General features: G+C 36.6%; 1 protein-coding gene across 1 annotated transcript; it reads left to right on the forward strand.

Moving 5' to 3' along the window:
* Positions 1-9,072: 9,072 nt before the first annotated feature.
* On the forward strand, positions 9,073-9,699 carry LOC106143279 (uncharacterized). The gene has a single exon (XM_013345326.2). The coding sequence runs from the start codon at positions 9,073-9,075 to the stop codon at positions 9,697-9,699; it is 627 nt and encodes a 208-aa protein (XP_013200780.1).
* The last annotated feature ends 628 nt before the right edge of the window (positions 9,700-10,327 follow it).

Below are 10,327 nucleotides of genomic sequence, written 5' to 3' on the forward strand. Positions count from 1 at the left end.
TACTGTCATAGAAGGACGCTATAAAGTTATTATATTTTTTTTTACTCTAAAAGACTTGAAAGCAAAAGTTCAGCTTTATAATAGTATTAAGTTTCCGGTAGTGAAAGGTTGTTTAAGAGAAGAATGCCAAAAGAAGAAGTAATTCCCTTGACAGTCTTTTAAAATATGTGCGGTAACATAACACAAACATCTTAACATATTCCTTATACGAAGTATCAAGTACGAACCAGACATATTATATGTATGGCTAGCTAAGCCGTATATGATACGGTACATGAATGCTAATAAGGGCGAGATGGAAGAACAAGTTTGAAATCTCGTACTTAAGAACTTTACCCCTTGAGTTAGAGTTATCTTAGAAAATAAACGGACGAAATTGGCGTCATTGTTTTGCATTCAATACTTATTTAGTCTTATATATAATATATATTATTCATTATATACAATATTATATACATAGATACATATATCATTATGCCAAACATCTAACTCCGGATCTCACTAGAAAGGGGTAAGCCAAAAATCCTGGCAAGTCGCAAATGATAATTTTTAATTATCATCAAATAAGTAGTCCAAAAAGGCCCGCTTGGCGGTTCATAGGGGCGTGTTGGTTCCAACACTGATGTATGGAGTGAAAGTTGGTTGTGGTATGATAGGTGTAAAAATGAGTGACAGGATAAGGAACAGCATGATAAGGGAATATTGTGATGTGAAAGAAGATGTAGTGACAGGAATAGAAAAAGGAATGCTTAGATGGTTTAGTCATGTCGAGAGGATGAATGAAAACAGGTTGAATAAGCAAATATACAAAGGAAGTGTGAATGGGACTGTTGGTGTGGGAAGGCCTAGACAAATGTACCTTGATCAAATCGGAGATGTGCTGGCACAGAGTCTGGTCAAGTGTACCCGAAACCGATGAGCTTGCACGAAGAGAGTTATGAATGTGAATGAAGCGAAAGAAGAATGCAGGGATCCTACTCCTCCGGGAAAGAGGCGGGATTTATGTTTGTATGTATATCAAATAAGTAGAGCCCTTGTACAAAGTGTTTCCTTAGTATTCATAAAAAAAAAGAAAAAACTGTGTCATTCACTTTGATTAGAGTATAAGAGATGGCCCATGTATCTCCCGAGCTATGACTACGTAAATTGTCCTTACTCTGGTATCACTATGGACTCGATTCACGATTAATCGCATCCGAATACATTGCATATAATGAAGATGACATACTCGTAATCGGAATCATTCACTTTGATTAGAGTATAAGAGATGGCCCATGTATCTCCCGAGCTATGACTACGTAAATTGTCCTTACTCTGGTATCACTACGGACTCGATTCACGATTAATCGCATCCGAATACATTGCATATAATGAAGATGACATACTCGTAATCGGAATTGTGTAACTATCGATTGTTTCATGTCTTGTCTACCATTTGGCCGATGTAATTTGGGATTGATCAGCGGTGCTCAAAGGAACGCCCGCAGTACCCGAATAGATGGCAAACGAGCTGTTATCGATTAATCGTTCTACGAAATTGAATTTCTGCCATTTTGGAAATGTATTTTACATGAACACATCTTTGTCCCTTACGACAGGGCCAACAGTCTTTTGAAAATGCTACGACCACAAGCAGGTGTTTTTGGCTTTATTATAGAACTAGAGGCCGCCCGCGACTTCGTCCGCATGGAAACCCTATCAATCCCGCGGGAACTTTGGGATAAAAAGTAGCCTATGTGTTATTCTGGGTCTTCAGCTACCTACATACCAAATTTCATGGTAATCGGTTTAGTAGTTTTTGCGTGAAAGAGTAACAAACATCCATACATCCATACAAACTTTCGCCTTTATAATAGTAGTAGGATTGAGATTCAAATAGTGACAGGTTGCTAGCCCATCGCCTAAAAGAAGAATCCCAAGTTTATAAGCCCTTAGTCGCCCCTAACGACATACATGGGAGAGAGATGGAGTGGTCCTATTATTTTTTTCTATTGGTGCCGGGAACCACACGGCACGGCACGCAATTAGGTACATATCAAAATCGTGAAATGTTACTCTTACACTTAAAAGTGAATGGTTGAAACTTAACACTAATGGACCCTCGCCTCTGAATACACTTTTATGGCAATAAGATGAAATATAAAACTCCTTAGAGAGATAACTTGTTAGCAGATCGCTTTCAGTGTTTCAAAAAAAACAGCTAAACCAAACTTTCATATTATTATTGTGATAAAATTTATGTATCACCACATAGTATAAAGCAAAGTTGTTTCCCGCGTCTGTATATGTATGTATGCTCATATCTTTAATACTACACAACGGATTTTGATACAGTTTTTTGTAATAGATACAGTGATTCAAGAGGATATATAATTTTATATGCTACTCGTACGAAGCTGGACACTAGTTTACATTTAATAAAACAACAACTTTTTTTTTATACATAATAAATTATAATTTTATATGCTACTCGTACGAAGCTAGGGCGGGGCACTAGTTTACATATAAAAAACATCAACTTTTTTTTATACATAATAAATTGGTTTTTATTTAAAACTGCTGTGGAAAGATATTGTCTCTGCCTACCCCTGGGTAGAGGCGTGATGTTTGTAGATAACCATAGACGGACATACATGACAGTATTATTCTACTAGCTTTCCCCCGCGACTCCGTCCGCGCGGATGTCTGTGTGTTCTGTCGGTAATTTTAACTTGAATTCAAAATATAAAATAAACATAAGTATAATGAAACCCAGTCCCTTCATTTATACTGTAGTGAAACCTTGAGACAACATCTGTCTCTCTGTTTAATTGTGTACGTGGCTAGGCTCGTATAGCTGCTTTATCTCAGAATGCTCAACACATGAAATACCGTTAGTCTTTAATAATAGTTGTCCTTGCGGGGATACCGTTGTCGGCTATGGACACCGCGGCCTCTTATGCCCTAGGAGTGCCGGCCGTTTAGGGCGCCATGCCGCCCTAAATGATATAATCCTCCGTGCTCTTGCCACCATCCATGTTCCAGCCGTTCTAGAACCAAACGGTCTGGCTCGGGATGATGCCAAGAGACCGGATGGTATGACTTTGGTACCCTGGAGATTGGGGCGGCCTTTGGTGTGGGATGCTACTTGTGTCGACACACTTGCGCCGTCTCATCTTCAGGTTACTAAATCTAAGGCCGTTCTGCTTCAAATGAGGCAAAAAACCTCAAAAGGCGCAAATATGTAGTTATCGGGATCAAAGTTTACATCAGATGGCAAGTGTGTGATAGTGATATTGAAAGGAGAGTGAACGCGGGGAACATGGTGAATGGAGCTTTGCATGCCTTTATGAGCAGTCTTTGTGTGCACAGGGGCGTGTTGGTCCCGACATTAATGTATGGGAGTGAAAGTTGGGTATGGCAAAAGAAGCACGAAAGCAGAATAAATGCAGTGGAAATGAGAGCGTTAAGGAGTATGTTGGGTGTGAAATTGAGTGACCGGATAAGGAACAGCGTGATAAGGGAATGTTGTCATGTGAAAGAAGATGTAGTTACAGGAATAGAAAAGGGTATGTTGAGATGGTTCGGTCATGTGGAGAGGATGAATGAAAACAGGTTGACTAAGCAGATATACATGGAGAGTGTGGAGGGAAAGGTCGGGGTGGGAAGACCTAGACGAACATATTTTGATCAAATTAAGGACGTCCTGGTAAAGGGTCAGGTCAAAAGTACCCGAAACCGCCGAGCTTGCATGAAGAGAGTTATGAATGTAGATGAAGCAAAGGAAGTATGCAGGGATCGTGGCAAGTGGAAAGAGGTAGTCTCTGCCTACCCCTCCGGGAAAGAGGCGTGATTTTATGTATGTATGTTTGTATGTAGTTATCGGTAATATCTATACTTTTGAACCTTTTGGGGTAGAAACTCTGGGACCGGGGGCCTATCTGCCCATCAGCTTTTCTGACAATTGTCGAAAAAGCTAATTGAGGTATCTCTTGACCGGAGGGCTGGAAATTATCTGGCTCAGAGAATCAGCTTTGCCATTCAAATTGGCAATGTTGCCAGCCTTCTGGGCACATTCTCGCATGTTGATGCTATGCAAGGACTGTACAATTTATAAATTAAATTTTAGTTTGTAGTCAGTCAGGCAAGGAAACGGATGCATATTATGACGCTTGCAACTTTTTGCATCGTTATATCACCGAAACGGTAGCTTTGTTGAAAAAAATTATTGATACCTTTTTTATAGATAACTTTATGATCTACAATTTATGTCTGAGGTAATTTTCCGATTTGAAAAACTTACCGTTTTAAAGAAAATTGCGATACACCCATTTTTTACCTTTGACCGTGAGTAAATTTTTTTCCTTAAACCGGAATCATGGGGAATTTTGAAATAATACTTTTGATTGTGTTTTAAATAATTATACTCATTTTCAGCTTGATGGGAATTAATGTAGCTATGTAGTATTTTTTTCATAGTAATTAGTAGCGGCCCGCTTGTGCAGCAAACGGTTCAAGCCAAAGCCGACTTTAGGCGCTACAGGTTACGGCGCTAAATCCACTGCGGGTAACGCAATTTGTGTTCGCGGTTCTACAGAACAACGTCTATGGATAAACTGAAAAATTAAGATTTTTTTTCTTCGTATTTTTTCGGGATAAAAAGTATCCTATTTTACGCCCAGGATAATAAGGTATAATTATACCAAGTTTCATCAAAATCGAACCGTTAGTTTTCACGTGATGCCTGAACATACAGACAGACAGACAAAAAATTTTTTAATCACATTTTTGTGTTTGGTATCGATCCAGTAACACCCCCTGCTATTTATTTTTCAATATTTTCAATGTACAGAATTGATCTTTCTACAGATTTATTATATGTATAGATTGGCTATTCCCAATCATGGCTCGTAAAATAAATTAACTATTCAATAAAGTTGTTTGTGCCATCTCTATGGTGAATAAAGTTTTATAGACGGAAATAATAGCTTAGAAAGGAAATTATGCTAAGTTTAGTTCTAATTCAAATCTGAATCATCAAAGTTCAGTTTCATGAAAATTACATTTTTAGCTCCAATAATGCGTAGGTAGCTAATGACTTCTTTCTTAAATAGTGCTAGTTAAAGTAAAACATATTAAACATGACGATATTGAATCAGTATTTTAATGCAAGTATCAAAAAAAAAATACAGAATAACTCGACTAATATTTTTTTTTTTAATTACTATCAACTGGATGTTTTTGTTGTTTTATCATGAGCGCACTTTGATAATGTTTCCCTAAATAGTTATGGAGGTCAGTCGAGAATTGGGTTACAGCCTGCGCAGGATTGAAGTAACTCAGGCGGACCTTGGGCTCAAACCCTGAGAGGTGAGGACGCGACTGACACTAAAGCCAAGAAGCAACATCCTTTTGGCGTTAGTCCCGGATGCGTCCTGATGATGATTAAGCTATACACACATACATATTATCACGTCTTTATCCCTTACGGGGTAGGCAGAGCCAACAGTCTCGCAAAGACTGAAAGTCTCGTTCAGCTTAATTACAGCTTAATGATGTGATTGAGATCCAAGTAGTGGCAGACTGCTCGCTCATCAAAAGAAAATTCCCAAGTTTAAAAGCCTATCCCTTAGTCGCCTTTTACGACATCCATGGGAAAGAGAGTTAGTGGTCCTATTCTAAAGTAATCAAGTCTTATAAGTCAAAATGTTTAACCATGTCCCATTAAAATCATTATCAGTTCAAAACACGATTACTTTCTTGTTCTTACTTGCTTCAGTCACTCGCTAAATAACTATAATCAAAGACTGAAATTCATAAACGTCAATATCAAATCCCTTGTCTGATTACACTATTAATAAGGGCTGACCTCAAAGCCTGCTTGAAACGGAGAAATTCAAGACAAGAAATTCTTAACCGTCTATCGTAAACAATAATCCATTAAGTGGAATCCTTGTTAATCTGAGCTATAACGGAAACTATGGGAGATTTACTAAGTATTTACCAAAGTTATTACACATCCGAGCATCTATTAATTAAAAGATTAATATTAAAAGCTGATTGGCTTCCTCAGATTCAGTTTGGAAAATATTGGTTTCTGCAAAGTCAACAGTTCAGCATAATTGATTCGACATAGGTAATAGTTGTGATAAAGGCCGGTTTACACAGTACGTAACATACATACATGTAATGACATCTTTATCTTTTACGGGGTAGACAGAGCCAAAAGTCTCGCAAAGGCTGAAAGGCCACCTTCAACTGTATGGCTAAATGATGAAATTGAGATTCAATTAGTGACAAGTTGCTAGCCCATTGCCTAAAAGAAGAATCCTAAGTTTATGAGCCTATCTCTTAGTCGCCTTTTAAGATATCCGTAGGAAAAATATGGAGTAGGTCTATTCTAAAGTACTAGGAACCACACGGAATACATCCTACGGGAAGATATGGGAGCACACACAGCACGTTTAATGATCGCCTTAGTCTGAACCAATAGCGATAAGATTTGAAAATATTCAGCTGGAGCTGGAGCATTATAGTGCAATAAAAAAAGTGACAGGTAGCAAAGTGCCTTAATTCTCATCATTATGGCACCATCCCAGCCGCGTGAATTCCACAATATTGCGATACAACGTCGTTAGCGCACAAACTAAGCCGTTGAAGCCCATTCGTTCAAAAGTCAATTGCCATCTATAATTAATTTTCAACTGCCATATTTTATTACTATGCAGAAACGTGCCGTGTAAAGCGGCCTTTAGGGAGACAGGGGGGCGCAACCTGGCAGGGAGACCCACGTGTTACTTGAATGAGCGGGGAAGCAGTATCTTCCCCTCTCCCTCACACTAATGGCCGTGCTCTACGTGTGGTTACAGGTAGCGTAGGTTCCATGCGTGTCGAAGCGAAACTGAAACAACATATGGTTAAAGACAAAATATGCCACGTACTGCGTTATTCTGTCTCGCAGCATCGACGACGTAAATGGGATTGTTCCATTTTTTCGGTACGCGCTACCGGTGTCGCTTGATAAAGAATTCAATCATGAATGTATTTGATGTGCTTTTGGAAATCGATAACGTTATTCGCGATGAGTATTTACTGCAGGGAAATAGTAATCGATTCTCCGGCTGTTTTGGTGGAAATTGTGTTTTTTTATTGCTATTCTTTAGATTGTGTAATTAAAAAATATATATGAGATATGTCAAGGACGACAAATGATTCTGTGCTTAGAAAATGTCTTTGAAACCATTGTGGCCTTTATAGTTAAGAATATTTTTGAAATAAAATTCCTAAATTCCTGAATATGATCACCATCACGCCAACTAGTTTACTCATATGCATAAACGCAGCTCAAATGGTATTTATAATGATATTATTTCTACCAGTTATTGATATAGTCGAACTTTCTAAATTTTTGAACAAAATAAAACCGATCGTCGTATCCAAACCAATTTTTCGAATACCACTTGCAATTTACGGAATGTTCATATTTTTTTATGGAATAGTAGGTCCCACAAGAACTTTGAATCACATGAAATATGTACAATCCTTTGATGAAACTCCAGAACAAGAACTACTTCGCGCTATTAAGACCACAGACGCAACAAGGAACTACTTTCTAGCGGCATTTTCTTTGCTTTTTTTTGTCACTACAGTAAGGCTTTTAGATTACGTAAATTTTTCAGCTAAACTACACGAGTTTTATGATTTAATGGGAGACTACGATCTTGTAGATATCACATGCGAAGGATCAGAAGAAAGAGAACCAGAAACTATATTTATAGTTGATGACGAAGAATCATTCGACGACAAAAGAGAAGTAACTAGGCAACGATCAATTTGCCAATGGCCTTCTATGATTAAACTGAATAAAAAAGAGGAAAAGAAAATAAAAGAATTTTTAAAATCAACACCTAAAAAAGATAAAATTGGCCGTAAAAAGTCATTTGTGGAGAAGATAATTGACAAAGCAAGAAGTAAACGAGACTTGCATGCGGCTGTTTCGAAGGAACTTACGAGCGGTAAAGAAGAAATAGTTACAAAAGAAACTGATAAGAACAACGATATTGACAGATTGAATCAAAACAATAAAAAGAAAAGTGAAAAAAGGAAATAAAAAATAAAAATATCAAACATAGACTCTGAAAATTTCAACACTGAAAATGATAAACATATTTAGAATTATAATTATTATATTAATGCTCCTTGAAATAGCTGTTCTACTGATGCTCCTAAAACCTATCAAGGAGCCTTGTTATATCAGAGATTTATGGTGTTGCTTTCAAGATAGCGGATTATGTTCTTGCAAAAAAGTTGTTGTAACATTTTTGTCTGCGATTTTAATTAATTCGTTAATGGATTATATATACGAACAAAACAATTATGGAAGAGTTATAGATGAAGTGGAAGATGCAGCACTAATCTCAACATTTTATTCCAGCCAAATGTTCATGTCATACACTGGATTAATATTGGCCTTATATTTGTTTTTACTGGTGGAAAGACTTGTACGCTTCTTAACCACAATAGCTCGCTTGTTAGAATTTGAATTGATGTGCAGACATGCAATATTGACGAAAACAGAAAGTATTTCCTCATAATAAAACTTACAGTTGTACACTTGTGTGTCCTGTTACTATAAACTTTTCACTCAATTTATTTTAGGAACTTATCAAGTTTACAATTATGTTAAAATTTATTAAAAAAAAATACTCGAAAACAATACTTCTCTTTATTTAAATTTTATATGTAATTCTTGATGATAAAAGGTATAAAGATATAACAATGACATCATGTATAGAAAGTAATATACGGATCTTCTACATGTATGTTCTAAAAGATATAAGTATGCTTTTAATAATTATATGAAGCTGCAATTGTGAACTAAACCTGGAGCAACACTTTGCATGAAAATTCCATTAAAGACCTTTTTGGCAAAATCAATTATGTTGACAGCAGAGAAGTAAAAAATTGAATTTCTATTTCCGTCAATGCATTGTCGTAAGATTGACACCAAATTGAAAGAGATGTAGGCTTATAAGAATAAATTTCCGATTTATCTAAAATGCCATAAAAATTTGCCGTTTTCAAGACTAAGAAATGGACGGGACTTGTATTTATCTGACTATTATACTTCTTACACAAATGTGTTTCACCCTCGGAATGTTGAACCCTATTCACGACATAAAGAAGATCGCTTCAATCATCAGAATGACGACGACGAAGAGGAGAAGTTCTTACTTTATTTGCATTCTTGTATACTTCTGCTCCATCATATACTTGGGAATGTATATCCCTCTGCAGAATATCCACAGACTCATTTTTAGTGGCAGTTTCACAGAATATGAGAAGCTGTTACTTTTGAACAGGATTGAAAGGAATTACATCATTGCTGGATTTTCCCTTTTCTTGGTAGTGGTGATGTACGGTGTTAGGTCATTAGTAACTTACACAGCTGATTTAGCAGATATAACCGAAAGACAAGTTCCGTTGTTGTTTGATAGGAATAATCCAAGGAATGGAAAAAACAATGCTATTGGAGTGAGAGAAAACATATTGCCCGGATTGCTTCGTGTGAAGAGATCGATATCTTATGAAACTATTCTTTTCACTAATGAGCTTCGAGAACATTTGAAGGCTGTTATCAAGAATATAGCACTTCCTCAGGGCAATTGTACTCTGTCAAGCCTTTTGGAAACGAATACTTTAAAACAGTTAACTTGTTGAATACATGCCCTACATTTCTTGGTTGTGTAAAATGTTTTATTTATTACCTGATTTTCAGCGTGACATCTGTTATCTCAATCTTTGTCTAATTTATTATAAAGTCAAGACGTAATAAAATGTTCTGGACTTTATAAAAATGCATACTAATATATTAGGAGAGCAATCAATTGCTTACATTAACATTGAGACATTTAAAAGGATGATATTAGCGTCTGCTAAAGGAAGGCTTTTAGAATGTCTCTCAATAAAAGTCTCATATATAGAGAGGTGTACAATGAATAAATATATAAATGCCAATGTAGCGTGACATTACTCATTTCAGTTTTATAAAACTACACAAGAAAGTATACTGATGTCCAAAAATTGACGTAAGTACTCGATAACTTTCAAGACATTTCTGGTCACAAAATTTATGTTAAAGAAGCATTTTTATTTCTTTCGTGGGTTGAAAATAAAGATCGTACTATCAAGATGAAGACATAAAATGAAATGCGTACAATGGCAAAAGAAAATGCCGGCCGAGGAGTGAGAAACGTACACATTACTGCCGAAATGGTTTCCGTTGAATTGGCTTTATTTTGGGGTCCGTTGTGTATAGAAAACAGGACAGTAACTAAATAAGAGCGGT

This window comes from Amyelois transitella, chromosome 16 (genome assembly GCF_032362555.1).
Source record: "Amyelois transitella isolate CPQ chromosome 16, ilAmyTran1.1, whole genome shotgun sequence".
Lineage (NCBI taxonomy): Eukaryota > Metazoa > Arthropoda > Insecta > Lepidoptera > Pyralidae > Amyelois > Amyelois transitella.